At 39.7% G+C, this 26,963-nt stretch overlaps 1 protein-coding gene across 1 annotated transcript; it reads left to right on the forward strand.

Moving 5' to 3' along the window:
• On the forward strand, window positions 1-26,655 carry DHRS9 (dehydrogenase/reductase 9). The gene is made up of 5 exons (XM_032286637.1): window positions 1-328; window positions 12,202-12,573; window positions 13,752-14,010; window positions 22,053-22,216; window positions 26,041-26,655. Exons 2-5 carry the CDS (start codon window positions 12,261-12,263, stop codon window positions 26,262-26,264), a joined length of 960 nt encoding a protein of 319 aa, XP_032142528.1. The 5' UTR covers window positions 1-328; window positions 12,202-12,260; the 3' UTR covers window positions 26,265-26,655.
• Window positions 26,656-26,963: the final 308 nt, after the last annotated feature.

Raw genomic sequence — 26,963 nt, forward strand, 5'->3', positions numbered from 1 at the left:
AAGTCTCTTCTAAAAGTGGCTAAATTTATACTGCTGATTCCTTTTGAAACATGTGAGCTACAACTTCTTGGCTTTTATGAGCTATTCAGAAGAGATTTAGTCATCACGTTGTGTCACAATGGGAGTGACTCACAGAGCAAGGAGAGAACCTAAGGACTCCGCACACATGTAGTACTCAGAGCTTGACGGAAACCCAGGCACCTCGACCTCAAGAGGACCAGCCTGGCCAGGGTGGCACAACTCTTCCTTCCCCGTGCACAGCAGGAAGGCTGCCATCAGCTGAGCAAGTCCACCAACAGTTTCTGTGTCACGTTTCATCTTTAATAAGGTAACTAGATGACAGTTTTTGTCATTTATTCTTTTATTTATCAAGTCAGTCTAAACTTTCTTTGATTTTTCTCACTTTTGCGGAATGAATCAATGGTCTTTCAAGCTGTGGTCAACTGTTGCTACTTCTTTTAATGTAACATACTAGAACACAGTGAAGGGAGCTGGGTCCATCTCAGCATAGAAATGATATAGTGTGACCTGGGATCTTGCCTTAAACTCCTCCAGGACTCTCTTTGAATGTCCTTTAGCATCCTAGCATCCAATTTCAATTTATATTTTGTTATTTTCTCGGTGCCTACTTGACACCCTCTATGAATCTTATGATTGATTGGAAACTGGAGGGGTAAAGTTTCCAAAAAGCACAGGAATCTTAGATGAGTTTCTTACTGAAGCAACAGATTCACTGTCAACTGCAGGTCTGATCTGTTAATCTGTTTGCTTTATCAATATTATCAGATGTCAGTTTACGTGAACACATACACATATACACTAACTGAGGGAGAAAAATGCCTTGTACGTTATGAAAAAGCAGGGAAATTCCCAACAGTTCATATTTGATCCCTGGATCCTGGGGTGGCAGCAATAAGTCTCTTTCAGGTATTTACTCCCCATTTTGTGACCCAGTGGTTTGGTTTTTTAAATAGTGATACGGCTCTCTCTCAATGGCTTGATGTTTAACAGGTGTACTTCAATAAATACATTTTCAAATCAACAATCAAGTTAGAGTTGTACAAATGGCTCTGAAATGTCCTGCTACACTATTAGACCAAGGGCAGATTGTGCTTCTGTGCTATTGATCTTAGTAACCCTTGGCATATATTAACTGCTCCAAAAATGTCCTTGGCTACATGCTGCATAAAATGAAAGTTAAATGTTACACCACCTTTGTATTCTATTTTTAATATTCAGAGAGGTGCTCAGATTTTAGAACAAATCTCAATGTTTAAGTACACACAAAAAAATCATTAACTCATACATTTAAAGGGTAGAAAATGGGAATCAGTATTAAAACTCTTATAACGAATGTCACTATCTTAACAGACAGTGTTTAAAAAGTCAGACCTTTTCTTCTGCTTAAAGATCATTGTGGCTGAAATACATTAAAGTTTCGAACACGCTTTTGGGATCTATACATACGTTCTATGTTCTAAGCTTTCCTTAAAGCCTGTGACTACGAATGATAATTATACACAACATATAATCTTTCTCAGCTAGTAATTTTTATACAATGACCATAAATAAAGTAATCATAGCTTTAACAATAATTCTTAACCTGTTAATACTGTCAGGAAACATTGTCAAAATAGTAAACATAGGAGGGACTCGGGATAACTAATGAATAGTTACGGACATGACGGTGAATTATAATTTAAAAGTTTTGAAGGAAGGCAAAAGAAAAACAGAGGTGCTTCTATCCTTAGAACTAAAAATGCAAAATGCAAATCCAGCAGATCTTCCCTGTGTGAGGGAGTTGGTCCACCTCTGCTGGGAGGGAGGGCAGCTGTGTCCTGATGAGGCTGTCGGAGTGAATCTGTAGCGGAAGCACACATGAACTCCATGCCTCACTGTCCCACTACTCAAAGCACAGTTTGGCAGCCGAGGATTACCTCCCACCTTCAGGGAAGCAGGAATCAAGGGAAATGTAACTAACCAGAGGAGGAGCTTCTTCATCCATTGAGCAAGGGACTTACCCTCCCATGATGATAAATACTAACTCAACTATATCATCAGCTGGATAATAATTATTATAATTATTATTGCAGTCGGACTCTCAAAAAAAGCATTTGTTGCTTATTGCAAGCACATTTAACATAGGGTCCCTTGGCTCCATTAAAAAAATTTCTTTTTCAGATTTCTGGGTGGTCCATTTGAACAGTTTTCACAGAAACATAATTCTTTAGTTTGTGTCAATAGATTCCAGTGTCCATTATTCTTAAAGTGCAACAGAAATCTCTAAAAGGCCGCTTGGGTTTTGTTTTGTTTTGTTTTTTTAAACAAAACAAAACAAACAAACAAACAGTTCTTTTTTACCTCAATGAAAAGGAAAAAGTGAAACGGAATGTTGTGTAAGTTAACTAGGTTTACAATATTTAAATGTATAGGTGGCTCACATGTTCAGTGGCTTTTAGTATTAAGAAAGCCTGCAAGAGAACTCCAAAAAGAGAATACTTCCATTGCTCAATGCTTTCTATTTGATGTATTTTGGTAAACATCATAGTTGTTGATTCAGCTTGGGCCACAATTGCAACACACTGGAAGTAAATAAAGATTCTACAAACTCCTGTCAGTGAGGTTGACTAGCTTTGGTATAGCTTTCTAAAAGGAAACACTTCATGAAGTTATGTGGAAATAAAATCAACTGGTCTGGGAGGAACTATCTAGAAGAACTCCACATTGCTTATAAAAAGTATACCTCACAATAATATTGAGATATTTTCTGTTCTTTTTTTTTTAAATGTGTCACTTATTTTTAAGGAACAGAGGAAGGTAATAAGAGAAGTGAAAAAAAAATCCTATTTAAACTTTTTTACTATGAAAAGAAATCCAGGAAGAGAAAGTTAAGAAAAGCAGAAGTGATCAAGGAGAGCACTTGTAATCTTTTCCTTTGTCTGCTGACAGGCAGTTACTATAAATCATTGTGCATGGTGTATGAAAGACAGAATTAGTTCTCCTTTCTTGTTTCTTTTGAATCTTTGTGGTATGGTAAAAAACTTTTGATAAAGTGTTCTTGTGCCCGCTGTCAACTCATAATGTGTTCATCTCTTTGCAGTTCTTCTTTCTTTCACACAGTTTAAAAGTTCAGAGAATGAAGTTGTAGTTCTGGTCACTCTCTGGCAAGTGACCACAGTTATGACTTGTACTCTACACAAGAAATATCTTGACAATTACATGAGATAAATATTACATAAACACTTCCCAAAATTTTTTAATGTTATCGAAATTGGAAATGTGAATATTATAGCATAATTGCTATCAATTATCATTTTGCCCCAGCAATTCAGAGATCTCAAAGATGAATCCATTTATCACTAGAACTCTGGAGCTAGAGTAGACACTTCCTTCGTTCCTTCGTCTTTTCCTTCTTTGCTGTACAACATTTAGTAAACATCAACATAAAGGCAAGTATCATGCAAGGAACTGGTGATGTAGAGAAGTGTATGTATAGCCCAGAGTTGAGTGGGAATGCAGACAGCAGTGGTAGACATCAGTGGTCTGGGTGTCAGTCCCAGAATCACCACTACGTTTGTAGATGGGGCCAATTAAACAGACCTTCTGAATGTGTTTCCTCCTGTCTATAATGAGGATAATTTTATGGTAAGCTGTAAATAAAATAAATATTTATAGATCCTAGAAGAGGGCCTAGAAAATGTTAAGTACTCTATGAACCATAGTAGTTATTATCATTCCTCCCTGTCTTGGTCAACCAGGAACTTGAGGACCATAGATTTACTAGGAGGATATTTGAATTCTCTAGAGTCAGTTGGCCACCCATCAAAGGGTATCCCCAGAGGAGTTTGCAGTGGCTCAAGCTCAAAAGGCACAGCTGGAATTCAGACCTCACAAATACTATGAGGGCTAATTTGGTAATTTCTAAACTCACAAATGGTATCATACATAAGTTTGGCTTAGCTTATTGCCTCTGTATTAGTCTGTTTTCACGCTGCTATAAAGAGCTGCCTGAGACTGGGTAATTTATAAAGGAAAGAGGTTTAACCAACTCACAGTTTCACATGACTGGGGAGGCCTCAGGAAACTTACAAATTATAACAGAAAGTGAAGGAGAAGCAAGTACCTTCTTCATGGTAGCAGAAGAGAGGAAGATCGCAGGGGTAACCACCACTTTTAAACCATCAGATCTCAAAAGAACTGCTTCACTATCAGGAGAACAGCATGGGGTCAATAGCATGGGGTAAACCTTGAGGGAGTGACCAAACGGGAGATGATTGAATGGTGAGACTTGGGTGAGGACACAGAGCCAAACCATATCAGCCTCCTATCCTCTTGATGACAAAAAGACATTTTAAAATATTTATATATAGAGAAATTAATGCTTACAGCAGAAGGATATGAGTCATTTTTATAAGGCAACACAACTTTTCCATTAAGACCATTAAAAAAAGAAACTCATCAACGTGACACTACAAAGGAACCAATGACTAAGTTTCCAAAAAAGTAGTTCTAGTGCTATGATGTTCTGGAGTCCCGGAAACATCTAGAAAGTGCTAGAACAGTGGTTCTCAGCTGGGGGATATTTTTTCCCTCAGAAGACATTTGGCATTATCTGGAGACATTTTTTGGTTGTCACAACTGGGAGGGGGGGTGCTACTGCTGACTAGAGAGTAAAGGTCAGGATGCCACTAAATCCCATGCTACAATGCACAGGACTGACCCCACAACAAATAATTACCTGGCCCAACATATCAAAAGTATTGAGGTGGAGGAACCTATGCCTAAATATTAGCAATACACAGAGTAGACTGCCCCATAAAGTGAAATCGATTCATTCTGCCCTGAAGATAATAAGGCAGACATTAGGTCACTTTACCTCACTCAGTACTCTCCAATGTAGATGTTGTACTTCTATTTTACAGGTAGGAAAATTGAGGCTAAGAAAAACTTAATTTGTCCAAGGGCCCTCTGATGATAGTAACACTGGGATGGCATCTCTGCCTGCTTGCTTCTGAGGTTTGGAATCCTAACTACTGCTCTACTGCCTCCAGCCAAGAGATTTACACCCTATTAAACAATTTGTTGTGAGATAAATTGAAAGACACAGCAGATAAGCAAACAACTTAAGCAACTAAAGGTCAGTTCCTGGAGTTTCTGAATTGTTGGGACCAAGGGACCATGCAGAGGCAATCACAGCTGGCATACTGTGGTTGAGGTAGCCCTATTAATTGCTGTTACTCATTTATTTCTCAGTGGTCAATGAACCAACTGGCCATCAATCAGCTTTGTGTATAGGTCATGTTCTCACGGCTCTGACCCAGGTTGCTGCTCAGAGGTAGCATCTTGGCTAAAATATTACTAGAGGTCAAAGATATGTGTGTGTTTGTGGTTAACTTAGTCAAGTGGTCTAGAGGAATGTGAACCTTAGAGACTGAAGCAGAACCAGCATTTTTGGACAAAAATACTTGGGGTAAGGACAGTGTTAGCAAAACTCTAGGTCAACATTGGCAGTTCCTAGGATTCAGACTGTAGGCCTGAATGACCCTCAGCCCAGAGCTGTACCTCATGAGGACAATGTATTTCAAAGTGAGTCCATTCTTAACAGCAAAAAAGTGCCTGTTTTCTTGTCACCAGGGAAAAATGGGTTTGCATAAAGAAGGTGGAGATTGAGGGGGAAGAGAAATGGATGAGGAGTAAAGAGGGAATCCAACTACTTTGGTCTGAGCTTTTGTTCTTCTCTGGTAGTTGTGGGGTTGAGCCTACCAATGTGTAGATAACAGATAGTGTGATATCCAAGTTACTATATCCAGAATTCTGGGGTTCTTGCTTATCTTGTGCATGACATCCAAAGCATCCCAATAAAACTTTCACAGAAAACAAAAAGCTTTATTTTCCTTTGCCAAATTTTTAACTTTTTATTCTGAAATAATTTCAGAATTATGGAAAAATTTAAAGACTAGGACAACTCAGATTCCTTAAATATTAACATTTTACCACATCTGCCTTCTCATTCCGTCTTTATATACATAGGTATATGTGTGGTTTTAATATGCCTATTTACTTATTTATATACATATCATTATTATTTTCTTGAATGTTTGAGAGTAAGTTGAAGGCATGATGCTCCTTACTCTTTAAATACTTCAATACGTATTTCCTAAAAAGTAGGCCATGTTCTACATCATCATAGTATAATTATCAAAATTGAGAAATTAATATTAATGCAATAATATTTATCAGATTTTAAGATCTGGTTGAAATTTCACTTACTGGCCTAATCATGTTCTTTCTGAAAAAAATTTAAAAATATTGACCCAGGATCACATGTTGCATGTGGTTGTTGTATCTTGCTGGTCTCCTTTGATCTGAAATGGTCCTCAGTCTTTCTTTTCCTTCATGACTTTGATGTTTTTGAAGAGTACAGCCATATAGCTAGTAGGACTGGAAGATGTTTCCCCATGCATAATCAGCTTTGGGTGCCGCACAGTAGAGCTGTTGTGTTTCCCTGTGTGCCATATCCAATGGTATGTGACACTGGTTTGTTCCATAACTAGTGATGTGAATCCTTATCACTTGGTTAAGATGGTATCTGTCAGATTTTTCCACTATAAATTACTATTATTCTCTCTTTAATTTGAAAGTACATGACAGGTAAATTCTTTGAGATTCTATAATTACTGTCTCTTATCTGAATGTCACCCACTAGTTTTAGCATCTATTGATCATTCCTGCCTGAAACCATGAATTCCACCATTCCTCAGACACTTATTAGATGGGCACATTAATTCTGAGGAAATCTTTTCCCTTTACCCTTATTGATTGATTTACCTCAGAATGGATTCATGAATTCATGTCTTATTCGATGGGTTATTATTCACTATTGGCTTTGATGCTCAAATTGTCTCATTCTTGGCCAGTGGGAGCCCTTTCCAGCTGACACCTATGTACTAGTGATATAGCTCCAGAATTCTTTGAGCACTTACTTGCTTGTAGCATAAGATGCTCCAGGCTTATTTCGTACATTCCCATCCCAGCTCAGCCCTGAAGTTAGCTTTTCCTAAGCACATGAACACAATGCTTAGAAATCAGTATCTGAGCCCTTGGTATGTTCACTGCTATTGGAGTGTCATTGTTTCTAGCTCATCAGGTAGATCTAGAAAGTTACCTATTTCTTTTTTTTTTTTTTTTTTTGAGACAGAGTCTCACTCTGTTGCCAGGTACCAAACTGGAGTGCAGTGGCATGATCTGAGCTCACTGCAACCTCCACCTCCCGGGTTCAAGCAATTCTCCTGCCTCAGCCTCCCGAGTAGCTGTGACTACAGGCACGTACCACCACGTCCAGCTAATTTTTGTATTTTTAGTAGAGACAGGATTTCACCATGTTGGCCAGGATGGTCTCGATCTCTTGATCTTGTGATCCGCCAGCCTCGGCCTCCCAAAGTGCTGGGATTATAGGCGTGAGCCACCGCACCCGGCCTGAAAGTTACCTATTTCTATATTTACTTATTCATACTAAAAACCATGAGTTCTTACTGATTCTTCCAACTATAATCCCACTCTACAGGGTTCGTTCCAGCTTCTCTCTTTTCATATTTGCTACTCCTCTTTCTAACAATGTGAAGCCACAACTGATTTACAGTTGACCCTTTAACAACAAAGGGATTAGAGGCCCCATGCAGTTGAAAATTCCCATATAACTTTTGACTCCCTCAAAACTTCACTCATAGCCTACTGATGACCAGAAGCCTTACCAATAACATAGTCAATTAACACATATTTTGTATATGTATTATAAACTGTACCTTTATAATAAAGTAAGCTAGAGAAAAAAATATAATTAAAAGCATAAGGAGGAGAAAATACACTTACTATTTTTTAAGTGGAAGTGGATCATTATAATGGTCTTGATCCTTATCATCTTCATGTTGAGTAGGCTGAGGAGGAAAAATGAAGAGAGGTTGGTCTTGTTTCAAGGGTGGCAGAGTCTGAAGAAAATTAGCACATAAGTGGATCCAGGCAGTTGATCCCATTACGGGATCCAAACGACCCATGTTGCTCAAGGCTCAACTGTGCTTATTTTCTCAATCAAATAATTTGAAATTTTTGGATTGTCTGTTTTCTAGTTCTGGTGGTGACATGGATTTTATTTGTTCTTCTTGTTGAATTGTACAAATTTTTTGGAGTATGTCCTAGGAAATTTGGATTGGCATGACTGTCACTACTACAACTACCTCAGAAGTGAGAATAATTTTTTTTTTTTTTTGAGACGGAGTTTCACTCTTGTTACCCAGGCTGGAGTGCAATGGCGCGATCTCGGCTTACCGCAACCTCTGCCTCCTGGGTTCAGGCAATTCTCCTGCCTCAGCCTCCTGAGTAGCTGGGATTACAGGCACGTGCCACCATGCCCAGCTGATTTTTTGTATTTTTAGTAGAGACGGGGTTTCACCATGTTGACCAGGATGGTCTTGATCTCTTGACCTTGTGATCCACCCGCCTCTGCCTCCCAAAGTGCTGGGATTACAGGCTTGAGCCACCGCAGCTGGCCTGAGAATAATTTTTTAACACTGGAAGTGAAATACGTAGTGTTACAAAAGAAACCTACTGTATTGAAATACATCTAAAATGTTTATTTTATTATCATATGGTGGCAGGAACAATAACCACCATAATTTTGAAGTAGTAATCAGCATTAATCATACTTTGAGATAACTCCAACAAATGTAGCATAACATGAAAATATTTACTTTTTCTATTAGTAACAAAATCACAGACAATACAAATACCACCATAGTTTGTTGTTTCTCTGATAATTGAAGATTGCACTAAACTTCAGTTACAGTTTTGAAAAAAAAAAAGATGGAATCTTTTTCCTATCCAAATGGAGAAATCCTTGAATTCTATCCACAGACCCTCTCAAAGCTCTGATGGCAACCCTTTGCCTGAGATGCTTTCATAGATGCCCAAGTCATCCATCTAACTGAATTCAATCCCTTTGGGGCTGGTAACCCAGTTTCATGCACAGGAACAGGACATATCCTCCTTGTGGCTTCCCTTCCCCTATTCCCTCATCTACTTTCCCTCTGGGACCTTGAGTCAGTTGTTACACTGTGACAGAGGAGGCTGTGAGGGAAGATGACCCTGTAGCCACAACTTCAGACATCACATGTTGCTTTTGGTCAATGGACTTTTATCCCAGCATCTCAGCAAGCATGGGAAAGCTGTGAAGTGTTGACTTTATGAGCTCAGCTTGTCAGCTTGGACATTTCTCAGCCCAGCCCAGAGTGGAGCGCTCCAATCCCCAGCGCCCCTCATCTGTCTCATAGAGTGGAATAGCACTCCAGTCCCAGTGACCTTGGCAAATCACTTTGTTGCTTTGAGCCAGTTTCTGAGGCAAAGAATATGCCCTTTCTAACTCAAAATACTGTTGAGAGGACAAAATGAGACTTGTGTGTGTAAGTGCAGCATACAGTGCCTTACTAATGTATGCCATTATTTTACTGTTACTCCCTCATGCATGCCCCTGGAAAAAATGACAACAAAAACTTTCAACTCTCTGCCCTAGAAAACATAAAACCCCACAAATATTTGTCGTCTTCAAATAATTCCCCTAGGAGTTTAGATTGCAATGAAAGCTACAGAATCTAATCAGAAAATATATTAAACATTTAGCCATTCAGTGATTATTTACTGAAGCTAGATTTGAGCAAAACACTCTACTAGTTGAATTCATAAATATAAAATTTCCTTAAAAGGTTTAAATATGTAATTTTGCACTTCTTCTACCATAATTACACATCTGTAATGTATTTGAGAAGGGGAAATTCTGCTACGTGGACATTGACTTGTGACAATTCATAACTCCTACACAGAAAAGAGCTGGAAAGACTATACCAAGTTATTAAGCCACAGTAGTCTAAAAACTTGACTATTTTAGAAATAGTCATAGTACACCACAAGAATCAAGTAGGTTTTCCAAACAACATATTTTAATATTCCCGAGGTAATTTTTATCAACTGATAATTCTTTTTTTTTTTTTTTTTGAGACAAGAGTCTCACACTGTGCTGGGGCTGGAGTGCAATAGCATGATCTCAGCTCACCACAACCTCCGCCTCCCAGGTTCAAGTGATTCTCCTGCCCCAGCCTCCCAAGTAGCTGGGATAACAGGCGCATGCCACCACTCCCAGCTACTTTTTTGTATGTTTAGTAGAGAGGGGGTTTCACTATGTTGGCCAGACTGTTCTAGAACTCCTGACTTCATAATCCACTTGCCTCAGCCTCTCAAAGTGCTGAGATTACAGGCGTAAGCCACCGTGCCTGGCCAAAATGACAATTTTATCCTTTTTTTTCCCTTTAGTTATAGATCTTCTGGGGAAAGAAAGATAAAAGCAGAACCCAAAAATTTCTTGAGACATGAAGAAGACATTACATTGAATTTTTTAAAATCTGAAATAGTCTGTTTCTCATATAGCAGTAGAAATAAAGTGTGTGTGTGTGTGTGTGTGTGTGTGTGCGTGTGTGCGCATGCGCACACGCATGTCTGTGTGCATGGTGTTTAAAATTCTGTATATTTCTTGATATAGAAAGAAAAATTTACATATACAGAAAAAATGGGGAAAATGCACAAAAATATTGAGTCAAGTGTTACAATCATTACTATCTTCTTTTTTCCTATGTTTTTTCTTGAGCATAAATTACTTTTACAAGCATTTTTTAAAAATAATTCAAGGGAAAAATCAGAAAATAACTATAATAAAATAAGTCCAAAGTCTATAAACTCACTTGGCCTAGAAGTTCCTTACTGAACGCAGTGTCCAGGAATAGCTATGATTCCAAAAGCATCCGCAAGGTATGAACTTTAACTCAGGGCCTACTGATTGTTCTCTGGGAGGCACTCAAAGCCCTTCTTGAGTCAAAGGGTGGGTCAAGAATAAGGGCAATGATATTGCATGGACACAGGAGGAAGCTTTTTGGATCATAGAGGAAGAAAATAAAGTCTTTCCCACATGTGGTGCTCTCTTTAGCCCTTCTCCCTTCCACAGGCTAAGAGAGCTGATTCAGACCTGCTCCTCTGTGGTGAGGGAGCTGATGATCTCATTCTCTTGGGCTGCCCTATGGCTATGAGTGTGGAGGGCTGGGCCCATAGTACTCAGACCTGAGGCAGCCAACCATACAGCCTTGGCACCCACGCATAGCCCTCAGGTTCTTGTTCACTTCCTCTCTCTGAATGGCTTGCTGTTCCCTGGCACCAGCACCCCATGGTAATATATGCTGAGGGGAAATGCAGATGCAGGCTTCTGAGGAAAAGGGAAAGAAAGCCCTCTACCTGCTTGATTTTAGGCCCTATGCTACCACTAACCCTGACAAAATTAATTTTCCAAGTAGTTCTGCAGCATATGTGGTCAAATCTTCAGTTTTACAGCATAAATTTGCTTTCCTTTATCCTCTGTCCATGGGATTTTTTTTCCACAGGAGACAGGTTTTCAGAGAAGACAGAATTTGAGGATATGGGAGTCTGGTTTGGAACATGGTGCATTGCCAGCATTTCTCTCTCAATTGCTTCCCATGTATCTGAGCCTTTCTTGGTGAACTCACTTATTACCTCCCACTTTAATGCTACTCAGCATTGGGTTGTAACGATCTCAGAATTGGGTTGAAGATTGACATTAACCCATTTAAAATATGAAAATGGAAATCAAGTTGGGGATATCTTTTTAGTGGCAACACCAAAATGCTGTTCTTCTCCTGATAGTTTGAAGATGATTGGGAATATGACAGAACAATTAAAATTGAATTATTCATTCTAATAGATTTTAAGCCCATTCTAGCAAGAGGTAAGATTTATGAACTAGCAAGACGTAAGATTTTACTGTAAGAGTCTGTCTTCCTGATGCCATCACTCCACACAGCTCTAGTTGGTCATGTCAACTCAATGGCTCATGTCAATTGCCATGGCCCTCCTCCTTCCTCTCTTCCATTTAATTCTTCCGAATACCACTTGGTTAGTTTTTGGATTACTTTAGACAAGCAATTTATCATTTAGATGGCCATCTTCCTAACAAACAATCAAATAAGAGTTATTGTTTCTTTAACTTTCTATTTATTCACACAAATGCATTAAAATGTGTCAAATTTATCAGTCCTGGGTTATAATGCCTTGGTGGTTCTAATTTCAATTTTCTTTTTCACTTTGAACACTCAGGACACCATCTTCTTTTATTATACAAGAAAGGAGTGTACCTATCACACACAGGGGAAAAAATGCTCTTTTGGGTATTAGGCCTCCTAATCCTCTGTGTTTTTCTGTGGACTTGTAAAGGAAACCTAAAGATTGCAGACATCACTGATAAGTACATTTTTATCACTGGATGTGACTCGGGCTTTGGAAACTTGGCAGCCAAAACTTTTGATAAAAAGGGATTTCATGTAATCGCTGCCTGTCTGACTGAATCAGGATCAACAGCCTTAAAGGCAGAAACCTCAGAGAGACTTCATACTGTGCTTCTGGATGTGACCGACCCAGAGAATGTCAAGAGGACTGCCCAGTGGGTGAAGGACAAAGTTGGGGAAAAAGGTGAGAGACATGGAAGTGGGGAGGATGGAACAGAGATAGGGAGGTAAGGAAAGCTAAATAAAATGTGCTCAGGCTTTAAATGGCCTTTCAAAAAAGTGTCTCCTAAATAACAGCTGTGTACTTCTTTAATCTTAGAATAGCTTCTGCGTAGTCCCAAGTACAGGCTGTCTGTGTGCATGAGAAGCACAGCCCAGAAGACCCTCGGGCCTAAGTCTCAGGTGAATTTAGAGCTGAGATGAAAGTATTGACTTTTCATGGTCTTCTCCTGGGAAGTGCTATTCCCCGCCCACACCCCCATGCCACATACAGCAAAGGAATGTAGGCTAAAATTTACAGGAGAATATGGGGGCGATTCCCAAATTGCTATCTGGATACCTGGGACCCACTTCTCACTACAGAATGATTCTAGAGCTCATATATTTTCAATAAGCAAGGTTGAAAATGGCCTGATAATTTGAGTATGGGTGTCTCAAGTAATTAAGGTAGAGTAGTGAGCCATTATATGTTTATTCTGCAATAGATTCTGCTACGATGACCGCATTCTGAACTAGAATAATTTTAATTGGCTTTGAATGAAGTTTGAAATATTCTCATGAATAAGATGTTGGGATCCACAAAGGAAAAAACAAATGTCTGGTATTTTTTCTAGTACATCTTGATCATATAGCTGAGACTCTGAAGTTCAAAAGCAATGATTTGACAAGGCTTCAATTTTTAACACTTGAATTCCAACACCTTTAACAATACTGTTTCCCATTTTAAACAACCTAAGCAAATGACTGAATTCTTAACCAAAAATAAGCGTGAAGTAGATTGATATCACTCTTTGTCCATGCAGAACATTATATAAACATTCTCTGGCCTTACCATCTAGCAAGGCAGGAAAAATAGATCAATTTACTCTATATCTGAGATTAAAAAGCAGAAAGACTCACTCACAGAGTTTCAGTATTTGACATTCAGAACCAGAAACAGAATAACAGTGAGAACTTCAACTATTTCAATTTAGCCTCCCACCCTCTCTGCTATCACTTCCCAAAACTGCGAAGTATTTCAGGGTAGGAAAATGACTTCAAGGAGGAAATGGCACCGTTGTGCAAAGCAGGGGCCGTATTTCCATCAAAGGTGGCAAATAAGTACTATCTTACCACACTTCTTTTCCTTCCTCTCTGTTCTAGGTCTCTGGGGTCTGATCAATAATGCTGGTGTTCCTGGTGTGCTGGCTCCCACTGACTGGCTGACACTAGAAGACTACAGAGAACCTGTTGAAGTGAACCTGTTTGGACTCATCAGTGTGACACTAAATATGCTTCCCTTGGTCAAGAAAGCTCAAGGGAGAGTTATTAATGTCTCCAGCGTTGGAGGTCGCCTTGCAATAGTTGGAGGGGGCTATACGCCATCCAAATATGCAGTGGAAGGTTTCAATGACAGCTTAAGGTAAATCAGATGAATTGACATATTAGGAATTAATACCTGCAAACATTTACTGAATACTTATTATGTACAAGACATCTTATTTAGTACCTTTTAAAAAGTCTACCATATTTATCTAATTTTTATGAGTACATTGTGTGTGTGTGTGTGTGTGTGTGTGTGTGTGTGTGTATGGTTATCGGAGATGTTTTGATACAAGCATACAATGCATAGTAATCACATCAAGGTAAATGGAGTATCCATCATCCCAAGCATGTATCCTTTCTTTGTGTTACAAACAATCCAATTATACTCTTTTAGTTATTTTTAAATGTACGATAAATTGTTATTGACTGTAGTCACGTTGTAGTGCTATCAAATACCAGATCTTATTCATTCTATCCAGCTATATTTTTATATTTCTGTACACACTAACTATTCCCTGTCACCCCACTACCCTCTCAAGCCTCTAGTAACCATCTCTCTACTTTCTGTCTCCATGAGTTTGTTTTCATTTTTAGCTCTTACAAATAGGTGAGAACACATGAACTTCGTTTTTCTGTACCTGGCTTATTTTGCTTAACATAATGACCTCCAGTTCCATCCATCTTGTTGCAAATGAAAGGATCTCATTGTTTTTTAAGGCAGAATAGGACTCCATTGCATATATGTACCACATTTTCTTTATCCATTTGTCTATTGATGAACATTTATGTTGCTTCCAAATGTAAGCTATTGTGAACAGTGGTACAACAAACATGATAGTGGATATATCTCTTTGATATGTTTATTTCCCTTCTTTGGAGTATATAGCCAGCAGTGGAATTGCTGGATCACATGGTAGCTCAATTTTTAGTTTTTTGAGGAAACTCCAAACTGTTTCCCATAGTGGTTTTACTACTTTACGTTCCTACCAACAGTGCAGGAGGGTTCCCTTTCCTCACATTATCACCAACATTTGTTAGTGCCTATCTTTTGGATATGTGCCATTTTAACTGGGGTGAGATAATATCTCATTATACTTTTGATTTCCATTTTTCTGATGATCAATGATGTTGAGCACCTTCCATATACCTTTGTTCCACTTGTATATCTTCAGAAGTATCTACTTAGATCTTCTGCCCATTTTAAAATTGGATTATTAGATCTTTCCCCATAGAGTTGTCTGAGTTCCTTATATACTCTAATTTTTAACCCCTTGTCATGTGGGTAGCTTTCAAATATTTTCTCCCATTCTGTGTGTTGTCTTTTCATTTTATTGTTTCCTTTGCTGTGCAGAAGCTTTTTAAATTGATGTGATCCCATTTGTCCATTTTTGTTTTAGTTGCCTGTGTTTGTGGCCTATTACTTAAGAAATCTTGACCCAGCCAATTGTCCTGTAGAGTTTCTCTGATGTTTTCTTGTAGTAATTTCATAGTTTGAGGTCTTAGATTGAAATCTTTAAACCATTTTACATGATTTTTGTATATGGTAAGAGATAAGAGTCTGGTTTCATTCTTCTGCATGTGGACACTCAGTCTTCCCAGCACCATTTATTGAAAAGACTGTTCTTTCCCCAATGTATGTTCTCAACACCTTTGTCAAAAATGAATTCACTATAAATGTATGGATTTGTTTCTGGGTTCTCTGTTCTGTTCCATTGGTCTATGTCTTCATTTTTATGCCAGTGTCATGCTGTTTTGTTTACTATAGCTTTATAGAAAATTTGAAGTCATGTAATGCAATTCTACCAGTTTTGTTGTTTTTGTACAGGGTGGTTTTGAGTACTCTAGGTCTTTTGTGTTTCTATATAAATTTTGGGATTGTTTTTTCTATTTCTGTAAAGAATGTCATTGGTATTTTGATAGGAATTGCATTGAATCTGTAGATTGCTTTAGATACTATGAACATTTTAATAATACTGATTCTTCCAATCCATGAACATGGAATATCTTTCCATATTTTTGTGTCCTCTTCAATTTCTTTTATCAATGTTTTATTGTTTTTATTGCAGAGATCTCTCATTTCTTTGGTTAATTCCTAGGCATTTTATTTTATTTTTAGCTATCATAAATGGAATTACTTTCTTGATTTCTTTTCTGGTGTTGTTTGCTGTTGGCATATAGAAATGCTACTGATTTTTGTATGTTGGTTTTGTATCCAGCAACTTTACTGAATTTATTTGTTCTAATAGTTTTTTATGTGTGTGGAGTCTTTAGGTTTTTCCAAATATAAGGTCATATCATCTGCAAACAAGGATAATTTGACTTCTTCCTTTCAAGTTTGGGTTGGAGCTCCATTGTATGTTATCTGTTTTTGAGGAATCTCCAAAACAAATCTTGCTGCTTTTAAGATCCTTTCTTTATCCTGACCTTTGGGAGCTTGATTAATAAATGCCTTGAGGCAGTCTTCTTTGGGTTAATTCTGGTTAGTGTTTTATAACTTTCTCGTACTTGAATATTGGTGTCTTACTCTAGGTTTGGAAAGTTCTCTGTTGAATAAACTTCCTACTCCATGTCTCTCTCTCTACCTCCTCTATAAAGCCAATAAGTCTTAGATTTGCCCTTTTGAGGCTATTTTTTAGATTCTGTAGTTATGCCTCTTTCTTTCTTTCGTCTCCTCTGACTGTATTTTCAAATAGTCTGTCTTCAAGCTTACTGATTTTTTTCTTTTGCTTCATCAGTTCTGCTGGTAAGGGGCTGACACATTCCTTAGCATGTGAATTGCATTTTTCAACTCCAGGATTTCTGCTGATTTTCTTTAATTATTTCAGTCTATTTGTCAAATTTATCTGATGGATTCTGAATTCCTTCTTTGTGTTATCTTGAATTTCATTGAGTTTCCTCAAAACAGCTATTTTTAATTCTCTGTCTGAAAGGTCTCATGTCTCTGACTCTCCAGGACTGGTCTCTTGTGTCTATTTAGTTCATTTGGTGAGGTCATGTTTTTCTGAGTGGTCTTGATACTTGTTGATTTTTTTTTTTTAATGTCTGTGCATTGAAGAGTTAGTCTGGGCTTGTTTGTACCCATCCTTCTAGGGAAGGCTTTCCAGGTATTTGAAGGGACTTGGGCGTTGTGATTTAACTTTTTGGTGCCTGCAGACATATATCTTCATTAGGGGACACCCCAAGTCCAGTAAGACTGTGCCTCTTATAGGCTCACAGAGGTACCACCTTGGTAGTCTTGGATAAGATCTGGAAGAATTATCTTGTTTACCAGGCAGAGACTCTTGTCCTCTTCCCTTACTTTCTCCCAAACAAGTAAAGCTTCTGTCCATATCCTAAGCTGCCTAAAGCTGGTGGAAGAGTGACACAAGCGCCCCTGACCGCCATCATTGGGACTGTGCTGGGTCAGATCCAAGGCCCTCTGTAACATCACCTGGCTACTGTCTATGTTCGCTCAAAGCCCTGAGGCACTACAATTAGCAGGTGGTGAAATGAGGCTTGTGTTCTTCCCTTCAGGGTGACAAGTTCCCCCTACCCCTGGGTGGGGTGCCCACAGATGCCAACTGGAAGCCAGGGCCTGGAGTCAGAAACCTTAGGACTCTGCCTGGTGCTGTATTCTACTGTGGTTGAGCCAGCATCCAAACCACAATACAAAGTCCTTCCCTCTCTTCCATCTCCTTTTCTGAAGCACAAGGAGTCTCCCCCTATGGTCACCACACCTGGGAATGTCCTAGGTTGCACCTGAAGCCAGCATGTCTCTGAGTCTCACCAAAGGCCCATGGTGAGTACCTTGGGTATTGCCCCTAATTTTTCAGGGCCCAAGGGCTCTTTTGCCAGCAGGTAATGAATTTTTCTAGGACTAGTTTCTTTCCTTCAAAGCAGTGGGTTTCCTTCTGGCCCAGGAGTAGTCTAGAGGTAGGGCCTGGAATTAGGGGCCTCAGGACTCTACCTAGTGCCCTATCCCACTGTGGCTAAGGTGGTTTCCGAGTCCCAAGACAAAGTCCTCTTTATTCTCCCCTCACCTCTCCTGAAGCACAGGGAAGAAGCCTCTCCCAGAGCTGTGAGCAGTGCTGTCTGGGGTTGGGGGAGGGGTGGCACAAGCACTCCCTTGGCTGCCCAAGCTGGCATCTTACTAAGTTGCTTGCCCCCCAAGTCCACTGTCCCTGAGGCCAGCACAGCACCAGGACTTCCCCAGGAATTGCGGTCCTTGTGACCTGGACTGCATTCCAAGTTTATTTAGAAGCCCAGAGCACATGAGCCCACAGTGGTGAGGCTTGCTGGCATTCAGGTTCCATCTGCTGAAACAGGTAATTCCTCCTCTGGCTAGGGCTGATGTGAATGCTCCCTCCGTGGGTGCTGACTGAGTTCTGCCTGGTGTTGCTTTCCACTGTGACAGGGAAGCACTGAGTTCCAATGTGAAGTCCCACAATCCTGTGCTCTCCCTCCCACCCCAAGTACGCAGATTCTGGCTCCATGCCACACAAAGACGGTCACTGCTGGCCTATGAAGGAGGAGTAGCATCAACAATTCAAGACTATCTTTCTGGCCCTCTTCAGGGCCTCTCTCAGTGATATGAAGTTAAAGTTAGGTACTGTGATCACTCCTCTGAGTTTTGGTTTTATGAAGTTTTTTTGTGGGGGTTTTTAATTTGGTGTTTGTGGAGAGGATGATCAGTGAAGGCTTCTATTTGGCCATCCTGCTCTACTTTAAGTTATTCCCAATGTATAGATAATGCCACTAAATCTAAAAGAGATTAATTAACTTGCACAAGGTCACCCAGCTGGTAAGTGGTAGAACCGAGATTTGAACCCAAATATAACTCCTTTTTACTTTTTGCCTTAATACTTGATGTTTAGAGTGGCAGTGAATTTACATTCAACTGATCAGTTTGTCAAATAGTTAGGGAGTCATATAGAGAGGCTAGATCAGAAGAGGCTTCTCTGTTGGTTTACTGTCAGTTGCAGACACAACAGTACCAACCCATTTAAACCTTCAGTAGAAAACCGCCAGTTCTTAAATAGCTTCTCCATGCATGCTGTCCAAGCTTTATAGCTTCCTTCCATGGGAGAGACTGGGAAGTGTGCTTAATCCATCTGACCTGGAACCAGAACTTACCACCACCAGTTCAAATCCCCTCAAGTACAAATATTTTTTCAGCCAAGATTCTGGCAGGAAATGGTGGTACATTAAAACTGGGTAAAAGGCACAGAGTTTGCTTAAAAAACTATTTATAAACATTTGTGAGGTATCCACCAAAATCCCAAAGGATAGCATCTAGGGACTAATGACAGTAGGGGCATTTCTCTTCAGAGGACTGAAGGGACAAAGAGATAGGGAAGTTTCCAGAACCTGGAGACACAGAGGCTGTTGTCTTCAGTCACGAGATGAAATAACCAGTGTGGACACCACAGGAGGATAACTAATCTGACCTCCTCACCTCTTTTCTGATCTCCCACTGGCACTTTCAATAGACTGAACTCGACAGAAGCCAGAGTGTAGTTAGTGCAGGTAAGCCTCCCAGGTATGTGCAGACAGAGGGTGGAGGAAAGGACTAGAGAAGCACATGGAAGATATTCAGTTGAGTGGTGCTACCATAGGCAAGAGAGAAGACAAAGTTAGGTATATAAAGTCTGTCCTTCGATTCACCCATTTATTTATTAGACTATTATTTGTTGAAAGCATATGTTAGAGTTTATGATCTATACCATGGACCTAGGTGTAGTTTACTAATAAAAGGTTAAAAATATTCCACTGAAATTGACAAAGATAGAACAGCTCTATTTTCCCATTTGATCAGGTTGCCCAGTTTGATTCTTCTAGGAAATAAACACAATAATATTGGAATAATTCTTCCAAAAAATTAATGTGCATTTAAATCACCTGGGGATCTTTTAAAATGCAGATTTTGATTAAGTGTATCTGAAGAGGGGCCTGAGACTCTGCATTTCTAACAAGCTCCAGGTTCTGCCCACGGTTCAGGGATCACACTTTGAGTAGCAAGGTCATGAAGTCTCTTTCACTGACCTTTAGTCATTAGTCTCTTTCATTGATCTTTGGTTCCACTCTACAAGCAGCAGTAGCATAAGAAAATTTTAGTATATGTACTTAGAGATTTACTCACCTTTAAAAAAGATTTCAACAGAAGCATTTGTGAGTTTGCCATGCAGCTTTGCCATGCCTAAAAGTAATCAATTAAGAGTTTTTTTCGGCCAGGCGCGGTGGCTCAAGCCTGTAATCCCAGCACTTTGGGAGGTCGAGGCGGGTGGATCACGAGGTCAAGAGATCGAGACCATCCTGGTCAACATGGTGAAACCCCGTCTCTACTAAAAATACAAAAAATTAGCTGGGCATGGTGGTGCATGCCTGTAATCCCAGCTACTCAGGAGGCTGAGGCAGAAGAATTGCCTGAACCCAGGAGGCGGAGGTCGCGGTGAGCCGAGATCACGCCATTGCACTCCAGCCTGGGTAACATGAATGAAACTCCGTCTCAAAAAAAAAAAAAGAGTTTTTTTCTTAAATGAATCATGGGACTAATACTTTAAATGGTGTTAAGTAGGTAGGCCACAATCCAGCAGCAACTCCACAATTTTGATATGTTGGGGGTTTAGGGGCAGCAGTCCATCTGAGAGAGGATTGGGCTCCTTAAAGCCGCATTTTCCCAACATGCACACTGATTTCACATGGTTTTTACTTACCTAGTAAGCTTAGTGAGAGGGCTTAAGCCACTTGCCCCTAGTACGTTATATTCATGAGTGGGTGGGGAGAAAAGGCTTCCTGAAGCTTCTTGGCACTGCTACTTCCACCATCTAAAGGAAATCAGACAACAGGTGAAGAAAACGTAAGTAAGTTGGGAAATAATCTTTTTAAATTTTAGTACAAGTCATATAGCTTTCAGAATCTTTCAAGGTCAAGTTAACTTGCATTTTTAGTAAAATATATTACAAAGTTTACAATAGCAATGTTGCTAGAAAGGAGAACCTAAGAGAAAATAAATTACATTGTAAGTTCACTAACAGAGCTTTTTAAAAATCCTATGAAGAGTTCTATAAAATGAAAAAATACTTCCTTTTATTATATATTCCCGGTAGAAACAGAAATCAAATTTAGGAAATGGTTGTTCATACGCTAGTTTTTTATACAGGTGGTCCCTGACTTCCAATGTTAAAAGTGACTCTTCGACTTTACAATGGTGTGAAAGTGAGATGCGTGCATTATAAAATTTTCTTAGAATTTGGAATTTTATCTTTTACTGGCAGCAATATGCGGTACAATACTCTCTTGCAATGCTGAGCAGTGGCGGGAAACCGCAGCTCCCAGTCAGCCATCCAGTCACAGGGTAAAGAACTGCTATCCTGCAGGGCCCTGTGTGGCCAGATGATTTTGCCCCACTGTGGGCCAGTGTAAGTGAGCACGTTGAATGTAGGGTAGGCTAAGCCGTGATGTTCTGCAGGTTAGGGATATTAAATTCATTTTTGACTTAGGATATTTTCAACTTATAATGAGTTTACCAAGATATGACCCCATCTGAATTCAAGGAGCATCTGCATATTGGTTTGCTTTAAAGAAAGGGTCACTGTGATTCCTGTGAAATCTTGATGCCTAGGCAATGAGGAGGTTTTCGGTTTTCTGCAGCAGCATGATTTAACAACAACAACAAAAAAGCTTGCTCAACAGCATAGGGAGCAGGTTAGTCATGTCAGGGATTATCGTACTGTGTACTTCTGCATGTCCTCATTTGTGCTGCAATCTCCTTATGTTCCTAGAATGGAGGTGAACTTGTCCATCCAGGTTGTCATTAGTTCATTTCACCATAAGGTGGTTTAAGTACTGATAAGAAACCTGTCCTTAACCTGAATGCTCACTAAGTTAATGATGAGAGCATGGAGAACACTCTAGGAAAAACAACAGTGGACTGGGGGTGGGTCCACCCAGATCCCTTTCCTGTCCTGCCGTTAACGAGCCCTCACTTCACCACTCTCAACCTGTTTCCTCACTTGCAAAATGACAGGGAGAATGAGATACTTCTGTCCAATGCACCCAAATCTGATTCCATAAAAATATTCACGAGAAAATCGTCACCCAAATAGCAAGTATTTTCTAAACGAACCTGAATTAAACATCTTCAATGGATTCTTTTCACAGACGGGACATGAAAGCTTTTGGTGTGCACGTCTCATGCATTGAACCAGGATTATTCAAAACAAACTTGGCAGATCCAGTAAAGACACTTGAAAAAAAACTTGCCATTTGGGAACAACTGTCTCCAGACATCAAACGACAATATGGAGAAGGTTACATTGAAAAAAGTGAGTTTCTGGGCAGTGCCAGAGTCCTTTGGAATTCTTTGTCCTGCACAGCTTGAAGGAGATTCAAATATAGATGAAATAACAAGGTTCTCAGAATAATACCCCAATAAGGATCTTAACTATGGATCAGGGATCTCCTATTAATTTCACTGCCATCTCTTGCTTCTGTTTATAAACATTTACTGAGCAATTAAAAACTGCCAAGTTACCTGCTAAGTACCTTAGGAATTATATCACTTACTCCTCAAAAACTATTAGAATAATGAGCAGAGGCTTGGAAAAGTGAAATGTCCTGCCCAAGATTACACAACACCTCCTAGTCATGCCTGGACCTGAGCCCAGGCAGGTGACTCGAGCCCACGTCTTCGCCTCTGCCATACCTCCTCACCAGCTCTACACTTGGCATCGTGTAAGGATTTATGGTGGTTACAAAAGAGAATGTTTAGCCTCTGACCCTTAACTAGTTTACAATCTCATTCACAACAAGAAGTAACCAAGCAAGAATGTAAAACAATGAAGCAACGTAGCACACAATAAAACTGATCCTTTACTTCTTGGTGTAATCCAATAGCCCAGAAGTGGTGCTGGATGTTGTGGTTTCTAATTGCCCAGGAAATTCAGACCAGGAAAAGAGCATTGCTGGTTAAGAAGATGGGGCAGGTCAGGTTTGAATAAGACCTAAAGGACAGGAAAGAATTATTTGGGTAGAAACTCTCTGGAGGAAAAACTCATGGAGGAAGAGATGGAAAAACAGGTAACATAAGCCAAAAGATTGAGTCAAAGATGGGAGAATAATAGTAAAGTTGACATAATGATGGCTAACAAAAAGTCAATATTTACTAAGTACTTGTCACCATTCTAAGTGTTACATGGATGCTCATTTAAAGTCCCTAAATAAGCTCTATTATCACTTCATTTTATAGAAATAGAGGCATTGAGAAGTAAGTTACCAAAATTGTACCACCAGTGGGTGGAAGAGCTAGATTTGGAACCAGGCAGCCTGACCCTGCCATTACTGCTTGGCCATGGTGCTATAATGTGAACAAGGCTTTAAGGGCTTTGGTCAGACTCCTGTTATCAGGACGTCACTTCCACCACAAACTTCCTGGCTCGGTTAAAGTTTACTCGATATTCCTCAAATACTTACTGAGCTCCCGCTTTGAGTTGAGCAAAGTTCAACCTAACTATGTATAGTTCTATCCCTCCAAACTGTGCTCATGTCTCTTGATTGGTGGACTTGATAAGACAGTCAACTGTGGCAAGGTTCATGGTCAGCAGTTTTCAGGGCAGAGCAAAAGCCAAGTCAGACCTACCTGGAGAGGTTTTTAAAATGACTGACTCCTCTGACCACCACTACCCAAACACACATACAGACACACACAGAGGTACACACATTATCTATATATCAACTGAAATGCCTGGTCTGACAAACGTCTTAGTGCTCACACGTCACTATAGGTTTAGAACCACTGCCGTCAAATGCTCTACTTTTCAGCTCCTGACTCTGAAGTTTCCGTCTAAGACTGAACTTAATACTTCAGAAACAAAACCCCTCATTTAAACGAGTATTCTGTTTCATATTGACACCAATACTTTTTAAATGTCTTTGAATATATTTCTGACATCCATCTCCAATTATTTTTGGCTTGGTTCCTGGTTCATGTGCTTTGCCTCAGAGATGCCAAAGGCATTGAGCCGAGTTTTACACTGGTTGTTCCTATTACAGTTTCCAAGTCAGGACTTGGAGATCAGCCAAAGGTACAGTCCCAAAGTAGACCACAAATTTAAAGTCATCTTTTCTTAATTTCCTGAGCTGGGATAGTAGGAGTTTAAAATAGCCACTAAGACTTAGATTCTTTGAACAACTTGTGGCCAGTGGGCCTGAAGTTGAAAGAATGATCTAACATCATAAACTTTCCCTTGAGAAGACACAACTCAGGTATGTTTTAAAAGTATGTGAGAATCAGGCTGGGCGCGGTGGCTCAAGCCTGTAATCCCAGCACTTTGGGAGGCTGAGGCGGGTGGATCACGAGGTCAAGAGATGGAGACCATCCTGGTCAACATGGTGAAACCCCGTCTCTACTAAAAATACAAAAACATTAGCTGGGCATGGTGGCACGTGCCTGTAATCCCAGCTACTTAGGAGGTTGAGGCAGGAGAATTGCCTGAACCCGGGAGGCGGAGGTTGCGGTGAGCCGAGATCACGCCATTGCACTCCAGCCTGGGTAACAAGAGTGAAACTTCGTCTCAAAAAAAAAAAAAAAGTATGTGAGAATCATATGGTAATTTTGGAAATCTCTATGCCATTTTCCATAATGGCTGTACTAATTTACATTCCCACGAACAGTATACAGAGGTCTTTTTTCTCCACACCCTTGTCAATACTTGCTATCTTTTGTCTTTTGAAAATAGACATTCTAACAAATGTGAAGTGATATCTCATTGTGGTTTTAATTTGCATTTCCCTAATGATTAGTGATGACAAACACTTTTTTCATATACCTGTTGGCCATTTGTATCTTCTTTTGAGAAAAGTCTATCCAGATTCTCTGCCCATTTTTTAATCAGCTTATTTCTTTTCTTGCTGTTATTTGAGTTTCTTATATATTTTAGGTATTAACTGTGCATAAGACGTAAAGTTTGCAAATCTTTTTTCCCATTCTATATGTTGTCTCCTCACTCTTTTAGCTGTTTCCTTTGCTGTGGAGAAGTTTCTTAGTATGATGCAATCCCACTTATCTCATTTTGCTTTTGTTTAGTTTTGTGCTTTGGGAGTCATATGCAAAGAAATCCTTGCCCAGTCCAATGACAAGAAGTATTTCCTTTATGTTTCCTTTTAGTAGTTTTTTTGTTTTAAATAGAGTTGAGGTCTCACTATGATGCCCAGGATGGTCCTGAACTCCCTTCCTACCTCAGCCTCCCAAAGTGCTGTAATTACAGGCATGAGCAACCATGCCAGGCCTCTTTTAGTAGTTTTATAATTTCAGGTCTTATGTTTAAGTCTTCAATCCATTTTGAGTTGATTTTTTTATACGGTATAAGATTCAGTCTCATTCTTCTGCATGTGGATATACTGTTTTCCCAATACCATATATTGAAAAGACTGGGATTCTAAACCACCACCAATCCATTGTAAAATATCTGCCTCTCTAAAGGTATCTCCACTCATTATTCAAACATTTCATTGCATGAGAACTGGGATCCTTTTAGCTTCCTGAGTCAGTACATTTGGGCATGATTCTCTCTTTATTTACAGAACCATAAAGGCCCGTGGTATACAACTGTACACTCACATCCACATATTGCATGCACATACATGCACAAGCACATGTGCAACCCACAATTTCTATAGACATAGAATCCCCTAAAACAAATTAGAAATCAAACATACAACTTTCTAGGCTTAGGGGCCTCTTGGGCTTTATGAAGTATCATTTCTTCATTGCTTTAAAGCACTGGCTCTCGAAGTTTGATCCCTGGACCAGCAGCATCAGCATCATCTGGAAATTTGTTAGAAATGCACGTTCTTGGGCCCCAGCTCATACCTCCGTCAGAAACTCTGGAGGTGGAACCCAGAAACTTGGGTTTTAATGAACTCTCTAGTAGATTCTACTGCTGACCCAACCTTGAGAGCTGCTGGTCTAAAGAAAGCACTGCAGTATCTTTTTCTGAGGAATACATAGTAAATCCTCACGATGAGCCTCAATTATAATGGACAATTCAGAATAAATACCCTTGTATACATCCTACCCTTTGCACCCTAGACTTCCATGCTCTGCTTTCTCCTTCTTCCAAAGAGTAACTGTGCTTTTGTCTCCTTTTAGGTCTAGACAAACTGAAGGGCAACACATCCTTTGTGAACATGGACCTCTCTCTGGTGGTAGAGTGCATGGACCACGCTCTAACAAGTCTTTTCCCTAAGACTCACTATGCTGCTGGAAAAGATGCCAAAATTTTCTGGATACCTCTGTCTCACATGCCAGCAGTCTTGCAAGACTTTTTATTGTTGAAACAGAAAGCAGAGCTGGCTAATCCCAAGGCAGTGTGATTCAGCTGAGGACAAATGCCTGCTCCAGGCTATGAGACTGGCTGATTTCAAGAGCACATCTCCTTTTCTCCTTACCTGCTCCAACCTGGACTCGTTTAGATTGTGCTTGTTTGGATTATAAAACAGAGTCTCACCATCGCTGGGGGTGTCCCAGGGTCCCTGCTCAAGTTTTCTCTGAAAAGAAGAACTGGAATGGTACATCACATAGGCAAGCCCTGCCCTGTATTTAGGCTTTGTCTGCTTGGTATGACATAAGGGAAATGGAAAGACTTGCCCATTCAAAATGATCTTCACCGTGGCCTGCCCCATGCTCATGGTCCCCAGCATTTAGAGTAACTTGTGGATGTTGAGTAACATCTCTTATCTAAATATTAAAGATGAGTCAAACATTTTCGTGAGTGGATAGAGATGTTCTGTTATCTTGCTGAAAATGCCTCTGAAGGACTGAAACTCAGTCCTGATAAGCTTTGAAAAGGACAGGAAAACAAAGGGTGATCAAACATTGTGTGACACTGGCATAAGCTAAGGGCAGCAGTAAAACACTAGATAGAACTGCAAAGAGAAATAAAGAAAAATATGGGAAAAGGAATAAGAGGACTGTAAACAAGAATACATACATAAAATATATGTGCCTTTGTTACATAGATGTTATATATAAATTATATATAATAATTATATATATAAATTATATATATTTAT

Source organism: Sapajus apella, unplaced genomic scaffold, assembly GCF_009761245.1.
Source record: "Sapajus apella isolate SASKATOON/1434 unplaced genomic scaffold, GSC_monkey_1.0 scaffold18, whole genome shotgun sequence".
NCBI lineage: Eukaryota > Metazoa > Chordata > Mammalia > Primates > Cebidae > Sapajus > Sapajus apella.

What these genes read in the sequence shown, in the direction of transcription:
- DHRS9 (XM_032286637.1), top strand. Translation starts at nt 12,261, where the DNA reads ATGCTCTTTTGGGTATTAGGCCTCCTAATCCTCTGTGTTTTTCTGTGG. An exon ending in GGACAAAGTTGGGGAAAAAG is followed by an intron (nt 12,574 to 13,751) that starts GTGAGAGACATG and finishes TCTCTGTTCTAG; the next exon opens with GTCTCTGGGGTCTGATCAAT. An exon ending in GGTTTCAATGACAGCTTAAG is followed by an intron (nt 14,011 to 22,052) that starts GTAAATCAGATG and finishes TTCTTTTCACAG; the next exon opens with ACGGGACATGAAAGCTTTTG.